The following is a 25,848-nucleotide window of genomic DNA, read 5'->3' on the forward strand; positions in this document are numbered from 1 at the left end:
GAAGTAATTTAGCTCGTCTGGTACGCTCGTGTCACTGGGCAGCTCTCGGCTGTGCTTCCCTTTGCAGTCTGTAATAGTTTGCAAGCCCTGCCACATCCGACGAGCGTCGGCGCCGGTGTAGTACGATTCGATCTTAGTCCTGCATTGACCCTTTGCCCGTTTGATGGTTCGTCGGAGGGCATAGCGGGATTTCTTATAAGCTTCCGGGTTAGAGTCCCGCTCCTTGAAAGCGGCAGCTCTACCCTTTAGCTCAGTGCGAATGTTGCCTGTAATCCATGGCTTCTGGTTGGGGTATGTACATACAGTCACTGTGGGGACGACGTCCCCGATGCACTTATTGATAAAGCCAGTGACTGATGTGGTGTACTACTCAATGTCATCGGAAGAATCCCGGAACAGTCCTGTAGTTTAGCATCTGCTTCATCTGACTACTTTTTTATAGACCGAGTCACTGGTGCTTCCTGCTATAATTTGTCCTTGTAAGCAGAAATCAGGAGGATAGAGTCATGGTCAGATTTGCCAAATGGAGGGCGAGGGAGAGCTTTGTACGCGTCTTTGTGTGTGGAGTACAGGTGGTCTAGAGTTTTTTTTCTCCCTCTGGTTGCACATTTAACATGCTGATAGAAATTAGGTAAACCTGATTTCAGTTTCCTTGCATTAAAGTCCCCGGCCACTAGGAGCGCCGCCTCTGGATGAGCGTTTTCCTGTTTGCTTATTGTAGGAATACAGCTCATTGAGTGCGGTTTTAGTGCCAGCTTCGGTCTGTTGTGGTATGTAGACAGCTACGAAAATACAGATTAAATCTCTCTAGGTAGATAGTGTGGTCTACAGCTTATCATGAGATACTCTACCACAGGCGAGCAAAATCCTGAAACTTCCTTAGATATCACCCCAATCTGAGTGATATTGTCTCCATTGAGGTGTAGTCTTTGTGAATTACTTATCAGTTAGGATCAAGGGCTAGGAATTAGGGAATTGACCAACCAAGAAATTACATTCTAAAGATATATTTCAATTAATTATTTGCCTTAAAATCAGATCCAAGAGCTGATTATTTATTTTCCAAGGACTTCTTTTAGGTCAGCACAGGGATACATTCAACTTCGAGTTCAAGACACACAACCAACCACCAGACATTCATCTCAAGAACCTAAAATGTACATACAGAGCATCAATCATACTGTACATAAAAAATACCATATTAGAACAAATCAAATTCTAATGAAATGACAAATGCATTATGGTTCTTTGATATACTGGGCAACATGCTTGGCCCACATTCACCTGTATTGCTGGAAGACTTGGCCAAGATTACAGGAAGATTACAAGCGAACATTAATGCCAGCCTATGTGGGTTCTTTTTGGAACATCCTTAGATTAATTAATTTAAACCAAATGTCCAACACAACATGATGAAGACATGTCATAGAAAGGGTTAAGGGACCTAAAAATACAAATGAGAGTACCGGTATATGATTTCTTAGACAGTGGCATAACAGAGTGAAGACGTACCAGCAATTGTCCCTGGCCTTGTCATGTTCAAAGCCCTACTGTCCAGTGGTGTGACATGCTGGCATCAGCTGCATACAAACGCATAAAGGACTGTGTATGTGTGTGTGTTTGTGTGTGGTGAGCAAACCAATTAGTTAGCTAATCAGGTGTAAACCTTGCTAGGGCAATTGTACAATCCATAACCTTCATAAGATAGCTAAGCCAACAATAAGCATCACTAGCTGCCTGTGTTGAATTGTGAATGGTAAATAAATGAAGTGGGGCATTGGGGAGTAGATGGAGGAACCATAATGTAGTTGCCTAGCTTAAACTTGTCCCTGATACATGATCCAACTGATATGCAATCAGGAGGGGCAAAGGTGGGCCAAATGAGCAAACCATATATCCTTACCTGCTGCCAATAGGGATATTGTAGGCATAATAGCAAGGAATGACAAATGTCCATTTATTATATTTAGATTTTGACCCCATTTATTTTTTGGGTTGCCAAACCTAACCAGGCAACAGACCTCAACATGGGTGTTAGAAAAGGCCTACTGTTGGAGTGGTGGCAAATGCCCTGAATTCTGTGCACTTGTGGATTACAGGAGTGAATCAAAATAGAACTAAATGAAAATGTAAAAGTATGTTCAAATATGAGATATAGATATGCAGCACTTTAAATTGTTAGGCTTGTTGTGTAAACACATTAGTTGCGTTGCGTGTTTGACTTGTAAATGAGTCATCATCGTAGTCACCATAGCATTTTGAGTCCATTCTAGCCTGGCAGAAATTCATATTTAGCTCATATCAATGTTGTTTTTCCAAGCATTACTTATGTCAAGGACAATATGCCTACACATCGATTGATTTGCACCTTTCGTAGGTAAATGTATCTAATTTGCTTATTCAAACAGTGTTATGACATCATTACTTACTAGGCTAGGTAATAGTATATTTGTATTCAGTCTATGCAGTCTATAACAACGCCCTCAACCGGCGATTAACTGCAACTGCATGTGAACAGACCTGTATCACACTGTACTACATTCAGTCTTTGCCTGTATACTCCGCTCTCTGACTTCTCCGCTCTCATTCTCTAGAAGATGGCGGACTGCGCTTCACTGTTAGATGAGGAGCTCTCTTCCTTTGTCTTCAATTACCTGACAGAAAACTCCGGGAGCCAGGTAAGGGATGCTCATATTCTATATGTGCAGAGTCAGGACTACATGGCCGGGGGTTCATGTTTGCATGTTATTTGCAGAAGCATGCGTAATTTCATCATCATGTGTGCTCTGGCTGTAAGCATCTCCGCTCTCTTTAGCTAACCGGCGTCTTCAAACCTTGACGTCTGGGCTTCACGTGGAGTTTTAAGGAAATGTCATTAGCGCATACAACGTGGTGATAGGAAGTCATAAAACATGTAGTTTAATAGTTTTGTTTGTGCAAAATGATTTTGTTTTAACAGCGATATAACAATTTATATGTTGCTTTTAAAACGTTCACTCTACTTTTACTCCTTCTTACAATTGTTTTACTAACGTCAGTCGTGCCAAATCAGAGACATCAGCAAGTAGCTAACGTTAGTACTAATGGCATGAATGTGACTTGTGTCTCTTTAAACATTTGATATTGAAATAACTGTAAAATACGGATATGTTGGCAATATTTTTTTATACAAAGGTTTGACTAACGTTATCTAGAAATATTGATGCATGTGTTATGTTGGTTCTACACCGCTATTTTTACCATCCTATCTACGTTAATAGCCAACAATCTATAAACAATGAGTCGTTACGGGACGAAGCAAGGTTATGTTTTGATTAATGTTTCTGTTATTGCAAAACAATGCAATTTGCTTGTGTTGACTAGCCTACTGTTTTACCATCACCAGCCATCTGAAAACGAAAGATATTTCAACTAGACCGGTCGGCTGCTGTTTCTGTATAGTGCGCCTCTCACGGTTCAAAGTTTGGCAACTTCAATGCAACGATATTGATAGTCGACGTCCTTGGGAGTTTCAGGTGCTGCAAGAATGACGATGAGATTGAGAAATGCGTAATATTGTGCCCATCTGTGAAAAATTTATGCGATTATGTATTCGTAGCCAATCGTTTGCGGAAGCACCGAGCTATTGTTACAAAACCTTGTTACCGGTAGTTCCCAAAAGTGTCTGTTCTAGTGAAACATTCAGGGTCTGATCGCATTCGTGATATTAGCATTGTATAATTAGATTCGTTGCGGTGTTACATGCTTTTGCATGTTCATTTAGTCGGGTTGTTGGGTTGACAGTGCTATATGGTCATTGTAATAGTACTCGATTCTCGTGACCAGAATTATAGAACAAGTAGTTGCTGCAGTCATGTGCTTTCTGCAGTTATGCGTAGTAGTACGGAGGCGGTTCCAGTGACGTGCATGAGCGACAGCTACACTCCCTTCTTTTGGTTGCATCATGTGACTGCTACTGCCGCCACTGCTGCTGCTTCTAAGCAGCCTAGATCACGACTAATGCTGCGTTCACAACGACGTGGGAAGGTGGTATTTACCACATACGACTGGGGAAAATATTTTTAACGCCCCTCCAACTGGTAATAAGTGGGAAACTCGTTTATTATCAGTGAGTTCTGATTTATCCCACATGATGACCTCTGCCGTCACCTACTGAGGAAATTACCTCGATAACATCATTTTCTGCAGTTAAATAGAACAACAAAACATTATTTATTAGAAGCAATCTATTAATATGTTTTTTAAACAATATAATTTGTTTACAAGCATGTTAGCTGTACTTTTAGTTTATGGTGTAAGCAGCTTGTTGGCCATTAGCCAATCAGCCTTACTCAACACGTTCAAAGCACGTGAATGCATCCAACTGGTTTTACGACTTTACAACGGGTAATTACCACCTTCCCACTTCAACTGGTCTACTCAAGTCTTGTCCAGTCAAGGGATCTAAAGATCAGTCCTACTTACACACAACCCTGCCCGAACCACATAGTTCTAGTTTTAGAAATTGATCATGCTGGATCTTATGTCCTTTAGTATTTGCAGATCCATCTCAATCCATTTTTATTGGGCCAACTTTTTAGAAGTATTACATTTTTTTGAAATGCTTCATCAAATGTAATTATCCATTTTGACGTAAATATTTAAAAGCCTGTGCTATTATGTAGCCCAGTTATGTTCTTCCCCTAATATTAATGAGATACATACATAGCAAATTCATTTGTGTAGTTTGCCTCATCATAGCCTACATCATACAGAATGTGGTTTTACCGGCTGCCAGCCAGTGGTTCATTTGATTCTGGTTGCTGAGAGAGTTGTTGTCCAAAAGGACTCCTTCCTCAGTCGTCAAATGTATTATGGTCATATCAGCTTGGAAACGGAAGTCTTATGTTCCCAGATTTAGTCAGACAGAGAAACAATATAGCCCACTGCACCAGGCAGAGTCCTCACTTTGCTCAGCAGTCTCTCTCTCTGCAATGAAATGCTGTGTATTATTACACAGACACAGAGCTGTCCTGTCGTGATGGAATACTGCAGTGTTATGTGTTCAGCTTCCGTGATATGGGCTGAGTCACCTGTCAGCCCCAAAGTGCAGACCTATTCTGTAACTAGAGCAAATGCGTTAGGCTATGTCTATGAAATGAGGACTTCCTACCGTACACCTCCCTGTCTCTCAGATGGAATACATGAAATGAGGTTTGGCTATGCTGTGTACTGATTGATTGACTGAAGATGATGGATAAGACTGGCCTTTGTTTTTGCCCAGGGGGGTTCGATGCTGATTTAAACTGGGCACGATCCGCAGGACACTTTGAAGAGAAGTGTCAGAGAGTGGCTTATGTGTTTGGATGTTCACTGTGACATTACTGTATCTTTTAGCCCTGTTTCAAATGGTGCCAATCTGGAAAATCAATCAATGAGACCGTTACAGAAATGATTCTTATCACTGATAAGGATGTTTCTTTCTTTACCTCTTATGTTTTCAAATGGATTTGAGTGGATTATCATAATATACAGCCCACTGGGCACAGAGATCATTTCGATGTCTAGTTTTAATTGACATTTGTTTGAGTTGTCAACTAATGTGAATTCAACGTGACATCAACGAAAAGAAATGCACCATGTCATTGGATTTAGGTTCAAAGTTGAGTGAAAAAGAGATGGAAGTTCCTTACCATGACGAGTTTCTGCAAATCCAATCAGTTTTTCACGGTGATTTAACGTCATCGAATATACATTTTTTTGTTTGTTAAAATGACGTGGAAACAACGTTGATTCAACCAGTTTTGACCAATTGGTGGAGTTAAAGTTAACGTAATGTTGATCTAGGAGTAGCATTTTCCCTATATTTTCAAATTCGCTCACATTATCATATGAGGGTCATCCTGAAAGATACCACCCACCCTTTTAATGTTCATTACCCATATCCAGTTGGAACATTTTCAGTATTTTCATGTTTCAATTTGTTCATCACTCAAAATGATCAAATCAAATGAGGATTAAGGAGTCTAATCTCCCAGAAGTGTTACTGGGAGGTTTTGCATGTGTCACTGCCTGGCTGTGTGGTTTGTCACTGAGGATGTGAATGGCTGCTTCCTCTCCCAAAGCCCCAGAGATCCATCATCCGGCTGAGGCTTTAAAGCTCTGAGGCTTCTCCTCAGGGAGGCCTGAGGATGCACTGTCACGGATCACTGTACCGCTCCCCTCCCCTTCGCTCTGAGCCTCTATGTGCTTCCCAAATGGCACCCTATTCCCTTTCATAGTGCACTACCTTTGACAGTAGCCCTGATGAGCTCTGCTCAAAAGTACAGACGTAGGATCTTAATTTGAGCCAATTTGCTGCAGCAACTATGAAACAGGTGATTAGATATCAATAATTGATGCAGACTAATCCGTCTTCGGCTGATTGCACAACTGGCATCAAAGGTTAGCCTTTGCATGGACTCCTGAGGCACACACTGACTACATCACACAGTTGGTTGTCTACATATTCAGGCTGTGTAGTTCTAAGTCAATAAGGAGAAAATGTTTTTTGCTTTTTATTGTGTTTTTATTATCTCTTGTCCTATGACTCATCTTTTGCTGTGCGAACATGCAAATGTCGTATCTTTTTGCATTTTCTTTTTGAAATTAGCCTTGGTTTTTAAACTCGTCTAGAAATATGATATTATGAAAGAATGGGTTATGTATAGTCGAGCCATGCTGTTTTGCCTTTAAGATTAAGTTAGGTCCTTAATTAATTCATATCCAACTGTTTTGTATTCATCACAACAACTCTAATGATATTGACAACACCATCATGAGGCTGTTTCATATTCTGTGCCTTGCTTGGGGAAATACATCAAGGGCTTTAACATTATGCCTATGGGAGTAAATGACACGTTAGTGCTGAGAAAGGTCGAAACGCAGATTCAGCACCCATAGGCTCTGGTCAAAAGTAGTGCACTATATAGGGAATAGGGGGCCATTTGGGATGCACAAATTTACTGTGGAAACTTTAGGAGCACAGGCAGCTGCTTCACTTTGTAGTCTGCGGTGTGTGTTTGCTTTTCCTGGCCACTAAAGCAGATGACTGTTGAGACAGGTCATCATATGCAGCAGAGGCCAGGACAGCAGCAGACTGTCTGATGAGGCTGACTTATGCAAAGAGAAGTTGGAACTGGGTTGCCAGGTGTGCCCGTCCCCTGATGATATTCACCACCACCTGCTTTACCATTTAAATGTGCAATCAGGCATTTGGCCGTAGTCAGCATCCTCCAGGTCATTGTACTGTACCACAGCTACAGGCAAACAATGGATCTGCAGGTAGCCTATTGTTGATGGATTAGGAGACCGATTGTGTGAATGTAGGGTCAACAGGCTCGCAAGTTAGTTTTTGAATTTGATGGTTTGTATGGTGTGTATAAAACGTTAGGAACACCTGAACAGACTGACCAGGTGAATCTAGGTGAAAGCTATGATCCCTTATTGAAGTGGATTGAAAGGGTGACATCAGTCATTGTAGATGAAGGGGAGGAGACAGGTCAAATAATATTTTTTAAGCCTTGAGACAGTTGAGACATGGATTGTGTATGTGTGCCATACAGAGGGTGATTGGGCAAGACGAAAGATTGAAGTGCCTTTGAACAGGGTATGGTAGTAGGTGCTAGGCGCACTGTTTGAGTGTGTCAAGAACTGCAACGCTGCTGGGGTTTTCACACTCAACAGTTTCCCTTGTGTATCAAGAATGGTCCACCACCCAAAGAACATCCAGCCAACTTAACATAACAGTAGGAAGCATTGGGCCAGCATCCCAGTGGAACGTGTGTTCGACACCTTGTTTTGTCCACGCCCCGATGAATTGAGGCTATTCTGAGGGCAAAAGGGGGTGCAACTCAATATTAGGAAGTTGTTCCTAGTATTTTGTACACTCAGTGTATTGTGTTAAGTTGAAATGGGCTGCATTCTTTCTGAAGATTTCTTTCCTGAAAGATATAAGATGAACGTTCATAATCATTTAGATGATTTAAAGCTGGAATCCTTAATGGTCAAACTGCCACGTCTGTTTGCGACAATACAACAAGAAAGGAGTTACTGCAAAAAACAAACACGTTTTTTTTTCTCATTGTACACGCGATAGAACAGAGTAATATATACTTTTTACCATGTTAGGTGATGCTCCTTACCTCCGTTTCATCAACAAACAATAGCAATAATATTAACAACGGCGGTGGGGCGGATTCCCCTACAGTGGCACTGTTTCCCCTACCATCTTTTCTGGACAGTTTGTAGTAGTTTGTAAAACGGCGATTAATGAGAGAGCGAGAGGGTTGCAGTTGGTTCAGTTGTAAATTAAAGTCTGGTCAGGTTGAGTGGGCAACGGTCCAAGTCTTCATCAGCCCTGAGCCATGGTAAATGAACACATTCTCTGGCAGATAACACTTCACAGCCCAAAGAGTGGTCTTGCATGATCAAATACAGTGCGCGCTAGGGTAACAGAGTACAGACTCCTCTTCTGTCAAAGTGTGGAGAGTGTGTGTATGCGCCAGTGAGTGCGTGTGGAATATGGATTGAGATACTTAAACCCTGAGGTTTAGGCCAGTCTGATCGGTATTGCTCACTAATTCAGAGTGTGTCAGGAGAACCATTCGATGTAGATATGAATAGATTCATTGAATAGAATTAAGCAATAAGGCACGAGGGGGTGTGGTATATGGCCAATATGCCACGGCTAGGGGCTGTTCTTAGGGATGACGCAATGCGGAGTGCCTGGATACAGGCCTTACCACAAACATCCAAGGTGCCTTATTGCTATTATAAACGTGTTACCAACGTAATTAAAGCAGTACAAATAAATGTTTGGGTCATACAGCTTTCAGCCGATCATCATTCAGTTCTTGAACCACCCAGTTAATGATATCCAAGATAGCACTTACATGTGATTCTGTTTTGTTATTTATTTATCCCTAAAGCCCATCCATCTGATGATCTGGGTGATAATTGCATGACTCCTTCATAATAAACCCTCACTGTTGGCGGACCAACCGGTTGAGGCGGAAGCCTGCCTCATACCAAATGACCTCCACTATTTGTAGTAAAGTCATGTGCACTGTAAATAGCCTGGTGGCTTGAGTAGCCAGAGGACGTGGCCAGGGTCAGAAAGCGTTCAGAGACGACATCACTGAGATGTGGGCTCCTCTCTCTCGCTCTCTCTCTCTCTCTCTCTCACTCTCGCTCTCTCTCTGTGTGTCTCTCTCTCTGTGTCTCTCTCTCTGTCTCTCTCTCTCTCTCTCTCTCTCTGTGTCTCTCTCTCTCTCTGTGTCTCTCTCTCTCTCTCTCTCTCTCTCTCTCTCTCTCTCTCTCTCTCTCTGTGTCTCTCTCTCTCTCTGTGTCTCTCTCTCTCTCTCTCTGTGTCTCTCTCTCTCTCTCTCTCTCTCTCTCTCTCTCTCTCTCTCTCTCTCTCTCTTGGGTGTGATTGTAAACCACGGAAAGGTTAAAGGAAAATTCCAAGGTCCTGATAGGGCAGTACTGTACGGTTTCGCTGTGTACTAGCCCTGCCATGGTAACTGAGCACATGGGACTGGGGACTGGGGAGGGCAAGCTCAGACTGGCAAGGGCTTACCTCCTAACACCGGCTGGGTTATGGATGGCAGCTCAACTCAATTTCATAACCTGCTCATTAAGTAGTGGTGTGTATTGTTCAGAGCAGGAATGGATGTTGACTTCCTGTTCTTTAGTTTAACAAGTTTAGAACTCACCGGGTGACAGTAAATGCCTAATCTGTTATTATGTCAAATGTGTGGCCATGCACAGGCGGTATGTAGTTCTTGACCTGCAGCTATAGCCTACTCTGTTATTTATTATACAGGCTGGATATTAGTTATGTATATCACATGCCCAATCAGAACCCAATAACCTTGTGTCAGACATCTCCCATGTACTGTTCCTCTGTTGGCAGTTGAAAACATAGCTCATGGCTATAACACTGTTCTTAAAAAAACTGGTCACTAATGACTAGGGCAGATTTGATGTTCCAAACCTATTGCTCACTATATGACTGCTGCAGAGAGACAAGAGAAAGCAAAAGTAGTTTTTGTCAGTCATGGAATAAAAGTGCTGAAAACATGACGGCTCACTATTTAAAAGATGGAGAACAAGCTATAGGTTGAAAAACAGGTGCAGGTACAGCCGACTAGCGCAAGCTAACACACATTTAAAAATAAATAAATAAAAATAATAAAAAATAAAAAAGTTCTTACACAATCGATACTTGGAGTCAAAGTATCGCTATAATATCGGCCAAAATAATATTGCGATATGTAGCTGCATCAATCACTACTAATGACACAGCCAGGCATACAGAGTCTAGGACCGGCTGACAGTAAGTGAAGTGAACAGAAATCCTGCATTTCTTTAAGGCTAGGGTATTACATTTACATTACATTTACATTTAAGTCATTTAGCAGACGCTCTTATCCAGAGCGACTTACAAATTGGTGCATTCACCTTATGATATCCAGTGGAACAACCACTTTACAATAGTGCATCTAACTCTTTTAAGGGGGGGGGTTAGAAGGATTACTTTATCCTATCCTAGGTATTCCTTAAAGAGGTGGGGTTTCAGGTGTCTCCGGAAGGTGGTGATTGACTCCGCTGACCTGGCGTCGTGAGGGAGTTTGTTCCACCATTGGGGTGCCAGAGCAGCGAACAGTTTTGACTGGGCTGAGCGGGAACTGTACTTCCTCAGAGGTAGGGAGGCGAGCAGGCCAGAGGTGGATGAACGCAGTGCCCTTGTTTGGGTGTAGGGCCTGATCAGAGCCTGAAGGTACGGAGGTGCCGTTCCCCTCACAGCTCCGTAGGCAAGCACCATGGTCTTGTATTACTATTCTTATCAGCACGATTCCTTGTATTTCCTCTGCTCAAATGAAGGGGCAGTTTATAAATAGCTGCCATGGCAGTGGCACAGTTCTGCATCTGCATGATGTGTTGTCAGCATGTCAGGTTAGATGACCTGACCGTGTGAAGTCATGATGCCGTCTAATCATCATCAAGCTCTCTGGGGGATTACGACTCCTTACAACTACTTTCCTCACTGCAACCTGAACACAAGATAGAGTAAGAGTTACTGCCTGGTTGTCTTTCTATATGATCTCCCATCTGCACTATCCAGAGTGCCCTATCTGTTCCTCACTGCTCTGTTATTTAGTATCCAGTTATGAAAGGGTAAACACGAACCTGCCCTGTGGAAATGGACCAGACAATTGATCTGACCCTTGTAACATTATGAGTGCAGGCCATCACTATCATCATGATCTGACTGTTAACTTAACCTCGGAGTTATGAGTATAACACTTTAACCATGATGGTGACCTTTTCATGGACGCCTGGCACACACTTTTAATACTTCACTTGTGTTGTGTTGTGGTGCCACACCTTGGGGAATGGTGCTGGTGCGGGGCCTGAGGACCTGACGGCAGCAGGTATGTAGGTAGCAGGGTTGTTTCCGTTAGCCGACAATTGCTGGGTTTTGGCCGTTTAAAAATCAAAAGCCGATAAATTAAACTGTCGCCAGCGAAAATGACCGGGAGAAGAAGAAAAAAATCTTCTCCCGGTCATTTTCGCCGGCAACAGTTTTATTTATCAGCTTTTCCTTTTTTTTATTGGCCAAAACCCAGTTATTTATTAATGGAAATACCAGTCGATGGAAATACATTTGACCATCATGCTTATAGGTTAATTAGCATAATTTGGGGGAATTCAATTGGTCTTTGTGTATTTTCGTTAGTCATCATGTATCTTATTTATCCAACACCACTATCATACACGCACAGCACACGGAGCCTATTTGAGCAGGATTTCTCCTGCAGCTCCTCAGTTGGTTGCTGCTGGAGTAATACATGCTTTTATAAGCCCATTCATTGCGCAACAATTCTAATGCAATTGCGTGTTAAACAGTTTTGTTGCACCATTAAAAAGAGCTACTATTTTTATTTCTCAATTGGTAATTGAAGCGCACCTCCCATTCCCCATTCAAGTGCTATCAGCGCGTCACCCACCACTTTACAATGTGAGCAGGAGGCAGTATGCATTTTGAAAACATACTTAATTGTTTGAAACCTGAATGTTTTAATTCCTATTATGAGGCACGGCTTACCTTGCTTCATAGTAGCCTATAGGCAAAATCCGACCATGGAAACATGGAGGTAATTATTTTATAAAGACTTCATAGGCAGCTCGTGAATTTCAAGTTTGGGGAAGCTTACAATTTATCCTACCATTTCGACCATTCTGTGTGCCAGTTATGATTTTCAAATGCGCATTTTCGTGGAACAATTTCAATAATAAAGTTTTAATTTCTCAAAATAATTGTCGCATGGTTAATTGTAAGTCTGAATTAAAATGATAAAAATCTAAAAGTTAAAAGTCAACTAATGCTAGATCACCAGCCTCTGCCATATGGACATATTGATACACAGTGATCCATTGGCGGCTACAAAACTTGAAATGAAATAAACCAAAACTGTATAACAGTTTGTGAACTTTGCAAACAACGGTAAATTACTGTAATTAATACATGCATTAACAGAAATATGTAACCAAATGACGTGAATTAACGGTACATTTACTACTGGTGACATATGTAATGGGGAATTGATTTTTAAAAAAGATCAAAGGGAACATTAAAAAAAAATGTAACTAGGGAAGTCGGTTATTCTTATTGTCAATGACGGCCTAGGAACTGTGGGTTAACTGCCTTGTTCAGGGGCAGAACGACATATTTTTACCTTGTCAGCTCTGGGATTTGATCTTGCAACCTTTTGGTTACTAGTCTAACGCTCTAACCACTAGGCTACCTGCCGCCCCAAAAGAGTCAATGAATGAGCAAGAATTGGTGGGAGACAACTGAGCCATTCTGGGAAGAGACCCTATATCTTTGCCACACATCCCTCCCCTTTTCTTGCCTCAACATTTGAAATTTCACTCAAGACATTATCTTCACACATATTTCAGATGCTTTTCACTAATTATATAATTTTGGCAAATGTATTTCCATTTACTTCCCTATTGGACCCACCGCCATGCCATTTCTCTCCTGTTCTATTGGTTTTCATATTAACTTTCTTTCGTTGTCCAGAAGCCAAAGGCACAATCCTAGTCATGTTAGCAACCCATCCTAGTTGTTGCATCTTTAGATTCCCCGTCTTTCTAAGTTTCTAACAGAGATTTTCCTGTCACGTGTGGAACCGCTATCAGTTGCGCTGTTTAGAATGGTGTTTTCCCAGGTGCGCTGTTTAAAATGGTGTTTTCCTGCAAATAACATTTTGGCAAATGTTTGAAAATGACTTTTTATTGGCTGCTTCATTACATTAGTTGCATGTTCTGTTAAGATGTATTACCATAATCAAAATGTGATTTGTGTCATTCTGAGCACGGTGGGTGGATGCCCTAATGGGTTATGCACCCAATGCATTAAAATTAAAATCTTCCCGGTCACATTTTCCTTATGGAAACCCTGGTAGGTAGGTAGTAAACAAGTTGCTGAGGGCTGCTACTGCCGGGGAGGGTGTAAATGTTACACAGTATGAAACTGTTTAGGTGAGTGAGTGATGGGGTGCACTGCAAGCCACTACCCGCACACGTGTAAAAAAAACATTCCACTCACGGAGAAGAAAAGGGCTCAGCTCAACAGTACAGGGATGCGAGTAGCTAGCAGTCTACTGGTAACGGTGTTCAGGGACCAGCGCAGTGCCCTCCCACGACAACCATGCAACACAGTGTTCCACCACACGGTGTGTTGGCTAGGGAAACTACAGGAGCAAGGGAGGGATCTGATTGGTGGCCTGACTCTCTAGTGCCTCCCTAAACTCTCTGATTACCTGGCAGTGGCCTCCCGCCAGCCAGGCTGCTCAAAACCTGTACATTTCCATTATCTCTGTTCAGGCCGTTTGGCAACAACAATGGCTGGTTCACCATTATGGCACCTAGCGTCGCAGGTGAACAGTAGGTAGAATCACCCCTTCTATCTCCCCCCCCCCCCCCGCCACTGACCTAGTTCAACAGTGAACCTTTTGCTTGGCAGGCTTAGGTGTTGGTTGCGTGACTGGAGCTTGGGAGCTGAATCTGGTTTTTGACTTGGGAGCTTGACTGGCTTTACTCACAGCAACCCTCTGACCCTTGCTGCCGCCCTGCGCCATAAATGTCCTTCTCACACCCCGCCCTGTCCCTCCCCACCACCCCCTATACTGCTCCCCCTCCCTCAGGCTTTCTTGCTGTTCTAATAAGAGACCATTCCTCCGCTGACTGTCTAATGCACAGGTGGGGAAGGGCCTGGAGACACAATACTTTATTACCTTGTTCTGTAAGCGTGAGCTAACTTTGTATTGGCTAGATGGTGTCTTCAGCTGGGATTTGTACAATTTTGTTCTAACTAGTGTTGGCTTGTCCTCTGTCTGCACATGATTAAAACTAAGAATACAAACCCATTTCATAGTATTTCCTCCCACTCGAAACATACCAGATTCACTCTGTTGAAATACGGTGTGCCATGATGCAATACAGGTAACTCTTACAATCCTCAGTGAAGGCTGTTACCTTTTAAAACTGGTTTATCCACACGTTGAGTTCCCTCCAACATGCGTATTAGAATGGTAGGCTACATCTCCCAAATAGAATCATAAAAATACTAAGAGAAAATATTGGTATAATTGTGGATTCCCAACCTTGACTAACACAGAGAGAAATCAAATTGAAGATGACTCTCTCTCTACTTTTGCTGGACATATCTTGGGATGATATTGTAGCTCTATGTCTTAGGTTTGACTGCGTTTGCCCCACTAGAAACTAGGTATAAGTAGCCTAAGTTAAACCTTTCTAACTTCATGGAAGAAAGTGGTGTGTTCCTGCGATAAAGGACTGACTGTCTCGGTCCTCGAAAGCCCTAGTCTTCAACCACCGAGGGACGAGTGAGTTAAGTCCTTTAGACAAGGTCTACTCTGGGCCCTCGTTGTTGTTCAATGCCAATGGGCACATTTTTTGCAATCACCAAAGAATGTTCCGGAGTCAGTTCTATTCCTTGTCAAAGCCTTGAATTCTGCCCACTCCACAAAATGCTTTTTCTTTCTCGTTCTCTCTCTCCCCCTGCATTAGTCCTTTCATGTACTCTCTCAGCACTCTTTGTGCTTTTCACTGCTTCACTGCTGCCTAGCCTGACCTTATTTTCAGCCTTTCTCCGTATTCGTCAACACAAGGAGGCAAGAGCCAACTCATTGGGACGACTGCAGATTCATTTGCATGTTATTCTTTGAATAAATTATTCGAACCTGATGATATCAGTGCATCATCAGGTTCGATACAGAATGGATTGTGTGACGCAGACAGGTGAAAACACACGCAAGCAAGCACACACACGCACGCACGCACGCACGCACGCACGCACGCACGCACACACACACACACACACACACACACACACAGGAACACCTATTAGCAGAGGCTGTAGGCGTTATCCCCGTTTTATTTATCATGTGTCTAGTAAAAGTGTCAGTAACCTGGGGCAGATGCCTGGATGAGAAAGGCAAATATTGAAGAGAGTTAAGATGGGGATGCTCTCTGGCCCTGATGACTCATTGATTTCTCTGCAGGTATTTGTCTTGAGGTGATTTTAGGAAAGATATGGAAAACGATTTGCACAGATTCCCACTCTGCCCACTTTACAGACGCTTTCTCAAGGGACTGTTTCTGCTTTTCTCTACACTCTATTTAGATAATGTGGCCAAGGGGGAAGGTCTGTGGTTGGCTGCGAGTCTAGAAATGCGGAAGATATGTCTGCCTGGGAAGATTTGTACTCGTGCTAAGCCATTTCAGTTTTCCTTTGTCTGTAACTAGATCCAATGTTTCGCTGCTGTCTCTCTCTCTCTCTACTGAAGGTGCTATGCTGAAGTCACAAGACTGTGCTGGATCTCCCCAGCAGCCTGATGATTTTTCTTCAAATTCCACTCAAAAACAATCTTTTGGGATCTGTTTCATTAGGACGTTGTCCCAAAATGTTCCGTGTGGCTCAGTTGGTAGGGCATGGTGCTTGCAATGCCAGAGTTGTGGGTTCAATTCCCATGGGGGACCAGTATGAAAAATGTATGCACTCACTCCTATAAATCGCTCTGGATAAGACGGTCTGCTAAACAACAACAAAAAAGCCCCACTCTGTTTGGAGAGAGTATGGCACTGTGCAGTGGAAAGGGAATGCATCATCCTCTGGTCTCAGACAGCTCATCAGGGACTCTAAAGGCCAAGCACATGTTTTAGAGGCTTCTGCCAAGCCGCGGTATCACTGACAATACAATCCTGCCTAATTAGGAGTCGGGTCATGTGGAGGCTGCTGGAGTTGTCCTTTTATGTTGGGGTACATGGCAGTGTTTGGGTGGTGTCACCATGATTGTCTGTTGGTTGTGGTGGGCCATAGTGAGGACTGAATGCTTTCAGAAGGGGGTCTCTCTGTCTCTATCTGAAGGGTCATTAGAATGCGAGAGGCACGCTGGGCCATTTGTTTCATGCTATTTAACCTCAAGGTTGGTACAAAACAAGGCTGAATAGAGCTGGAATTGTTAAGAACCTGTGGAGTAAGTTTTTCTAGAATGTTCTAGCACCATGTTCTTAGCAATGCAGCCGAGCTGAAGGAACGAGACATACCAGCAACACAGATTTAATTACGTTACAACTAGGGATGCACGATATATCGGAATCGGACGATATTAGCTAAAAATGCCGACATCGGTATCAGCCCGATGTCTAGTTTAACGGCGATGTTAAAAACCGATGTCAAAGCTGCCGTGCATACCTATATAACATAGGTACATGACGTAATGACGCAAAGCACCCTCCCACCTCCTCCTCCAAGCTTCACGGTGGGAACCACACATGCGGAGATCATCCGTTCACCTACTCTGTGTCTCAAAGGCACGGCGGTTGGAACCAAAAATCTCAAATTTGGACTCATCAGACCAAAGGATAGATTTACGCCGGTCTAATGTCCATTGCTCGTGTTTCTTGGGCCAAGCAAGTCTCTTATTCTTATTGGTGTCTTTTAGTAGTGGTTTCTTTGAAGCAATTCGACCATGAAGGCCTGATTCACACAGTCTCCTCTGAACAGTTGATGTTGAGATTTCGGTTACTTGAACTCTGTGAAGCATTTATTTGGGCCGCAATTTCTGAGGATGGTAACTCTAATGAACTTATCCTCTGCAGCAGAGGTAACTCTGGGTCTTCCTTTCCTTCCTTTCCTCCTCATGAGAGCCATGGTTGAGAGCCATGGTTTCTTCAAGTGCAAAGTACTTCTTAAAATGTTCTGGATTGACTGACCTCATGAAGCTGGTTGAGAGAATGCCAAGAGTGTGCAAAGCTGTCATCAAGGCAAAGGGTGGCTACTGTCTGTATGCTATGTTTTGCTTGTCCTATGTTGCTCTGTGTGTGCTCACTGCTCAATGATTGTCTATATTGTAATTGCTTTTAACAACCTGCCCAGGGACTGCGGTTGAAAATTAGCCGGCTGGCTAAAACCGGCACTTTTACTGAAACGTTGATTAATGTACACTGTCCCTGTAAAAATAAAATAAACTCAAACTTTGAAGAATCACAAATATAAAATATATTTTGATTTGTTTTACACTTTTTTGGTTACTAGATGATTCCATATGTGTTATTTCATAGTTTTGATGTCATCACTATTATTCTACAATGTAGAAAATAGTAAAAAATAAAGATAAACCCTTGAATAAGTAGATGTTCCAAAACTTTTCACTGGTACTGTAGGTGAAGGGGCAAGTTACTACATCTGCATGCCAGAGTAGTAACTTTTCACGTTTCACAATCCGTTACCATGAATGTGAGGCCAGTCGTGTTACGTTTCTGTAGGATTAGCAAACGACTCCAGTTATGTGAGGGAAATGTGAGTGTTGGTGAAATGAGTAAGATTCTGTCCTCTCGTCTAGCAGTGAACCTTGCATAAGTACATCCTTCACCTCCCGACAAACACCCACAAATTCACCCTGTGCTGTGCTGCCGACTGACACCGACACCTGTCCTGAAATATTCTACGGCAGCACTTACAAAACACCAGGGAATTTTCAGCAAACCGTACCTCAGGTATTTGCCCGGCAGGTCCAGAGGGCTATTTTCTCTCTATATCACTGGCATTAATAAGTAAACCACTAGCCTTGATGTTGTGGACTGTTCAGGGCTAGCAAACGATCTCTTGCGACACTAGTTGGAAACGTACTGGGGCACTTTCATCAAAGGCGCACATCCGTCACTGGTGAATCGTGTGTGTGCCACTGCCAGGGGCTTCCATTAGTGGATTAGCGTGGCTGTGAATGACAGCGGAGCGTCAGCAGCACAGAGCCCCCCCCCCCCTTGGTCTTCTGTTGTCCCGCAGGGGTACTGAGCTGTGAAGGGGACATTCCTCTCTTTTGCCCCAATCCCTCCCTTCCTACACCAAGGCCAGCCCTCTCTCCTCTGTGGACTGTCACGGGGGACATCTAGTCAGTGGGTGGACACTTCCTGATGACATGAGGTGGGATGGGAGGAGGTGGGACTGGACAGAAGAGGGGAGAGGGGCCTGGAGATGGATCACCTGGTGTCTCTTTCCACTGATCATCACGTATGGCACAAAGTCTAGAGAGGACCTCTTTCACAATCCCTCTTTCACTGTTTCCCTCCTCTACCTCTCCTATCTTCTTATCACTGCCACAGGGACATTGGAGAGGACACAGTGTCACACAGTCAGTCGACAGCAGAAACATGATGCAGTGATTAACAGTACCAGGGGTTAGGGTGCTGCTCTGCCTCAGAACAATCACCAAAACAATTGCAACACGCTTCACACGCCTGCACTTGTTTGCGCTTCTTTAGTTTAGCTCCTAAACCCATGACCCTTATCGATACATTTCAAACACTTATATAGTGTATCACAATTAGCAAGAGTGGTTACACAGTTAGGAAGAAGAATAAAATAAAGCCAAGCCTAACCAATCACAGGGTGTTCTGTGGGACTCCTGGCGTGAAGGTCACCATGGTGCCATAAACAGCTCCACTGCTCGAGGTCACCCGCTCCATCCTGAGGGTGACACCAGTGTAGCGTGTCCACATCCCTCCCCTCTGCAGGGAAGAAACATGGGGCCGGGATAGGCCTTCCAAGTTTGGAATCACAAGGTCACTCGTGAGTCGTGAGATGAAGTGAACTGGCCCGGGAGAACGAGCTTCACAGCCATGTATTATTTACTACTAGTACTGCCTCAGCAAACAAGCGTATAGTGCTGCCTGCCTGCCTGGATACAGTGGCCCCATACGAGGGGGTCTGAGACAGTTTGAACCTGCATGGCTTAAGGTTTACAGTACAGCTGGGGGAAATGAAGCAGCCCCATGGTGGCCTATAGGCCTAGCTCTGAGAAAGAGAGAGATTGATGGAGAGTGGAGCCATTTGGTCCACATTACTCCTCCACTGGGTCTGTTTGTTTGAATTCATGTATAATCACCTTTTTGTGAAATGTAATAAGAGAGATGAATAGAATAGTCTTGATTGTTACCTTTGTGAAGCGGGTGATTTTTACATGTGTTTGGGCTGGGGTCTTCGCTTTTGGGGACGTAGGCTTGTGTTGTGTGATTGCCACGGATCTGTGCGATAGCGGGACTGGCAGAGACAAGGCTGTTTGTGGAAATCTCAAAGGAAGATGCTCTTTGATCGGACAGCTGTGAAGTTCAAAGGACTAGCGCCTTGTCTGATGAGAGAACGCGTGTCCTTTTGTAGTCGCCCATGTCCTTTTTTAACTGCAGCTGCTGTTCTCTCTGATAAGATACGCTGCACCGATGAGACACACACACACACACACCATTTTATAAAAATAAATGGCCAATAACGAAAGACAGATTTGTGTAACTATTATTTTTAGTCAGCCAGTGGGCTTGTCTTGAGTTGACTGTATTTGGTGATTGATTGAGGAAGTCAAGCAGCCTAGCAGGGTTTAGTGCAGAATCTGCAGACGCTTTTCTCTGTCCCTGTTCTACTCAGATGAGGTTTTTCTACCAAATATGGCAGTGGTGCTCCGTGAGCTGGGGAGTCACATGCTGCTAGAGCCTCACAGTTCACTGACGTGGTTCTCATAGTCCTGGTTGTTTCAACAGTGTTTCAACAGTGTTTCAACGGGGTTATTCCACTGCACATCTAATCTCTTCCAATAATTTTCTTGGAAAAAAATGTACCGCTAACCAACACGACACCAATGTCAGATCTGCTCATGATGATTTACTCACACTATAAATGTTGTAACTGTATCATGGCGAAATAATGTTAGAGGTCACCGATTTCTCCACTAAAGTCTCGTCTCCAAAGGGAAAAATAGCCAACTCTGTAAGCTTTCAAGCTTTTTTTATTTATTTAGTCAAGCTAGGAGGATCTTTTTTAGGGTTGTTGTGTCAAGGCAGAGCTGAGACTGTCTGCCATCTGTGTGATGTTAAATGTGAACGTTCATTTCTGTGTGATGTTTTTCTCTATAACTCAATTAGACAGAAGAAAGCCTATAAGACCCTGCAAATACAGGCAAACAGCAGTTTACTTAAAAATCATTACAGTAGTGTAATTCCTAACATTCTTTCAACCCTTAGAACAGTAATAGCTTAACCACTATGCCCAGTTATCTCCTCACAGTCAGTTAAGCTCCCTCCCACAACAGCTATTCTGATTGACAGCACCTGCCCTTTTGCCCACTTCACCCAGGCACCCAAAATGGTAATGGAGGAAAGATAGCAGCCAGCGAGTCTCACGGGCTGGACAGTCCAACGATGCTGCCTGGTCTCTAGTACTATTCTGTCTTTCTGTGTGAATGTGTGGAATTTAAGAGGCTAATTTGGCAAGACGTGTTACTGTTAGGCAGGCTGTCAGTCAGTGCTGCTAAGGCTAAAGCCAATTGATGTTTCTCAATATGCATACTACCATGCTCCACACTCTCATGCTCCAAGTTCATTCTCCGACCACGTTCTCTTGGGTACTTTCTTGTGAGGACGAGAGTGTGGAGAATGCATAAAACAATACATTTGAGAAGCACTCACTCTCCCCCTACTGTATTAACTCACGCTTCACCTCCCCATTCACTGAACCTTCTTCCAGCCAGGACAATGGGAACAAAGCATACGTTTTACTTCATAATTATCAGCTAGATATGTGAATCTTAATAATCTAGCTAGCCAGCTATTTAAACAGGCAATAATTACCTTAAGCTAATGTTATGCAAGGTAGATATACATTTTTTTGTAGGTAATTACCAATTCTTCGTAGCTAGCTAGCCATTTAGCCCTATTGACTTTTGACTATGGACTAACCCATTCACTGAACCGTCTTCCAAGCAGGACAACAATGGCAATAGAGACAAAACAAGATATACACAAAGCAACTGTTTTACTTCATAACTATCAGCTAGCTATATGTGAATCATAATAATGTAGTTAACCAGATAGTTTAACATGCAAAAAATACTAATATTATGCAAGATATATGTCGGTTCTTCGTGGGTAGCGAGCTAACATTTCTTTGTGGCTATCTGGCTAGCTAACAGTACTAGTAGCTAGCCAGTGAGCCCTATTGACTTATTATGGGCTTGTGATCTACGGTACATAGGCAGGTAAACATGCCAAAATTAACACAGCATGTATTTATTAACGTATCAAAATAAAATATTGGAGTCAGGCAACATATGAGATGTGAATAGGCAACATTTCATTCCGAAGTTGGAGTCTATTTTCTCTTGCTTCAGCTCAAATAATGGCCGCCATTGATTTCAATACCTTTTGCGCCATTTTTTACATGGTTGCGTCGTATTTCTTTGTATACTTTCCGTTGAAGCTTGCATCGACGCATGCTTCAAAATATGTACAAACGGGGTACGCATTCAAGAAGAGCCCGCTGTGTCTATTTCGCATACTATGATTTGGACTCATACTCCGACCCTCGTGTGCTCCGGTTTGGTAGTATGCATTTTGCGGAACACCCAATGTGTCCAGAGTGAGTCGTGATGATGAGCGCAGAAGGAAATCCTTTCTCAATTGTCTGAGGTGAGGTGAACAGGAGGAAATGGCTGCCTTGTGGCTGCCTTCCCCATCCCCCTTCAGGCATCCGTGGTGCTCTGAATCTCTGAGAGAGAGGGAGCATTACTCCAAGTCTCGCGCCGTGAAGTGAAAAGTGCCCCAAATGTCAGCCATTTGCGGAGATAATAAAGGGATGCACACAGCAGCACGTGGCGCTCTGTGGTACAGATGGCGTCACGACGGCGTCCTGAGGCAGACACACACACAGTTAAACTGTCATGCACCTCGCCACCATCCCTTATCACAGCACGCCACGCACGTCTGTTGTACACATAGACGCACAGACTCACACACACACACACACACACACACACACTCTAAAACGGCAACATTTTTTCTCAGCTCCATAAAGTTAATTTCCTGCAATTCTATGCATTTTGCCATGGCTAATGCTATGTTATTTTACTCAAACATAATAACAAAATCAATACTGCTAAATTTAATTGTTTGGAATTTTCCATTCCCTCTGGCTGTCTAGCTTTTATTTTGGTGATTGTTAGTTCTCAAAGATTATAAAAAATAAAAATATATAGGTCCATTATCTTTCCTACATACTTTATATCTGCTTTTAGTCGTTTAAAAGTTTACACTGAAAGCCTTTTTCATCCCGATTATTTGGGGTAATTAATTCATTTCCCCCCCATAAAAAAACAAAACAAAAAACTGTTTGGTCTTAGGCGGCCCGAAAAAACCCTTAGGCGACCCACCCAAGGATTTCAATGGCAAAAAAAAACATTACACACACACACACACACACACACACACACACACACACACACACACACACACACACACACACTCACACACAGACACTGTCCTGGAATCGTGCCTGGGACAGGGATCGGTGATCTTCAGGCAGTAACCCAGATGTGGCTGCATGGTGTAAATCTGCCCTGATTTATTCACATTGACCATGTCCCTGTCAATATCAGATTGAGGAAGTCTTGGGGAGAGAGCGGGGTGGCTGGGTTCATTGTTGACTGTCGTCGTGTGGGGTATCGGGCAGTGGGGGTGATTCAGCAGGGGGCTAGTTGATGAGAGCAAAGTGGAGAGAGGTGAGTAATGGGGTGGAAGTGCGGTGATGATGTGTCACAGAGACATCCCTCACCCTGTGTTTGGCGCTCAAGGACAGCAATGCTGATTATATTGGCAGTGGGCCAGCAAAGGCACAGGGGTGGGGTTTGGAGGAGGAGGGGAGGTAGGGGCACAGCAGTCGTTGTGAGGTCGCCGGGGTTGTGACCGATATCTGAACACTCATCTGAAACATCGCCTAGTGTGCAACCTTAATCCGCCAGGGGCAGTTCTTGGAATATGCCAGAGTGTGGTTCAGGTTAGCATGGACTTACATTCATGATATGCACCCATTGATTCTTAAAGAATATAACTTATACAGTAAGTGCCTCGTGAGCTTAGTTCAACTGTTGTACCCAATAGGAACCCAAAATATAAGCTTGTTTTACTCCAGTGTTTGTAAACAAAGTAAATGTAAACAAACTCTTTATAGCCTCAAAACATGGTTAAAACTATAGTTTCGATATCAAGAATGGTCGGTCCTTGCATCCATAGCTCTGTCTATTCATTTGAGAGTGGTTACATTTCCCCAGCCCCATTCCTCAGATATTTACCGAAACAGTGGCGTGGAGAACGCTTTTCGATTGTTTCAACTGCTGATTGCCACTTTAAACATGCATGACTTTAACCAGAGTATGTTACCTGTAAAATAATAACCCTTTATTATGTCTCTCTCTCTCTCTGCACACAAACACACTAGCAGCCTTGTAATTGAGTAGCGGAATCTCGTCAACATCAGGCCAAAAGTCACCTTTTAATGCACAAGCAGCTCTGATAATTACCTACCGCATAATAGCTAATGATCACTGATTTGAGACAAACTCACGCGAGTCCCTGAATTAAATTGTCATTTTCAGGGTTTGCAGAAAGGCTTAGTGATTGAGGCTGGTTGTACTCTGAGTGACACTAGTGATTGTTCACAGCAGGGGGGCTGTGAGAGGGGCTAGGGTGGTGTTGGTTGGTTGGGGGCTAGGGAGCATGGAGACGGTCCAGCTCCAGCCCCCTGTTCTGTCTCTGTCAGTGAGCCGGACCTTGACAGTGATAGATTGGACAGACTGCGAAAGAGAGAATGACATCTGCTGTGACCTCACAGCTCCCTCCAACATCCCTCCCTCTGGATTTATTACACCCCAGGCACACACATGCTCCCTCCGTATCTGTGTGTGCGTGTGTTTGTGAGGGAGAGAGAGAGTGCCTAAAATCCCTGTAATGCCGTCATGCTTTGCATCATCCTGGACCTTGTCTTTTGTTTATGGAACTAGCCAACATAGTAAAAGTCCCTATGTGAGGTCACTGATCATAGAGCGGTGGCAGTTAGCATAGTGGTTTAGAGTGTTGGGCCAGTAACCGAAAGGTCCCTTGTTCAAATCCAAGAGCCGTCTAGGTGAAAAATCTGTCGATGTGCCCTTGAGCAAGGCACTTAAGTCTAATTGCTCTGGATAAGATTGCCTACTAAAATGTAATGTGAAATGTAGAACCAAGTCCTCGTCTGTCTGGTAAACCTGAACACAGGTAAGAAAGTAAAAGCTTCCCAAATGGCCCCTCGTCTAATTAATTGAATCAATAAGCAAATGATAACTGCGAGAAACGTAGGAGCTCAAGGTGCTTAATGTGTTCCCCACGTTGAGTGGTTAAAGCCATGAAAAATAGAAACCGTCACCAGCAACACACTTTTTAGCATATTACGGCCACCACCACAATGAATTGCCTTTTTACATGTTTAAGATGTTAAGTGGAATTAAGCCCCCTCTTTAGCAGGGCTCTACGCTAATCATTTTTTACAAGGAGCACGTGTGCGCCTAAGTTAAAAAATGTAGGTGCACACAGAGAAATTTAGGAGCACAATAAAAAATATTTGAGATATTAAAGCTAGAATCCTTAATTCTTCTAGGCGAATTGGTTGCTCCTAAATTAGAATTCCAGGTCGCGCAGCAAAATATTTAGGCGCATATGCAAGTAAAATGGTCGCACTGTAGAGCCCTGTTTAGTGTCTGCCTAGGCTCTTCTCTTCATGATGCAGCTGTCAGAATGGCTACTCGTGAAGGCCAATGACACATTTCAAAGGGCTTCATAATCATTAGGGGAGATGGTAGGAGATTGTAAAGTACTGTAAAGGGGCCATCCTGACCATACCACGGCAGGGACTAACGCTGGAGCCTGTTTCTACTCAGAGATCTGCACATTAGTACCCTGTAAAGGTGCTACAGATCTGGTCACCAACGTAACAGCATACAGATGTAGGATCTTAATTCAACCAGTTTCTCACAGCAGGAAAATTATCCTACAGCAAATGGAAATGTGAATTATTGTGTGGATTATAATTATTGGACATTTTTGTAGGGGTTGATACATTTTTTGTTATTGCAAATCAAGTCTGAAATGTTCAAGTGGAAAGTACAACTTTAGAAGCCTTTTTATACCTTGAATACGCTACGAAATTTCCTGCAAGAACTGGGTGATCAAATTAAGATCCTACATCTGTATGTCCACCCAGCAGCGAATGTGAATCTGGGCCAGGCAAGTGTAATAGGCCTTAGGGGACAAGGACCACTTTCTTAGCATTTCAATTAGCTCCCTCAGGAGGGCTCCTACTGTAGCCAGTAGCCTAGTCTCGGTGTAGGAGGAGGAAAGGGAGACATAGGATCTGCCTACTGCACCGCACGACTCCACTCT

General features: G+C 43.3%; 1 protein-coding gene across 1 annotated transcript in view; it reads left to right on the top strand.

Moving 5' to 3' along the window:
* The first annotated feature begins 2,540 nt into the window (after window positions 1–2,540).
* The window catches only part of LOC139574084 (peroxisome proliferator-activated receptor gamma coactivator 1-beta-like), a 59,330-nt gene continuing 36,022 nt past the window's right edge, over window positions 2,541–25,848 (top strand). The window contains exon 1 of the mRNA XM_071398251.1: window positions 2,541–2,678. Within this exon, the coding sequence (XP_071254352.1) occupies window positions 2,598–2,678 (81 nt within the window). The 5' untranslated portion in view covers window positions 2,541–2,597. The remainder of the gene's footprint in view (window positions 2,679–25,848) is intronic.

This window comes from Salvelinus alpinus, chromosome 4, assembly GCF_045679555.1.
Source record: "Salvelinus alpinus chromosome 4, SLU_Salpinus.1, whole genome shotgun sequence".
NCBI lineage: Eukaryota > Metazoa > Chordata > Actinopteri > Salmoniformes > Salmonidae > Salvelinus > Salvelinus alpinus.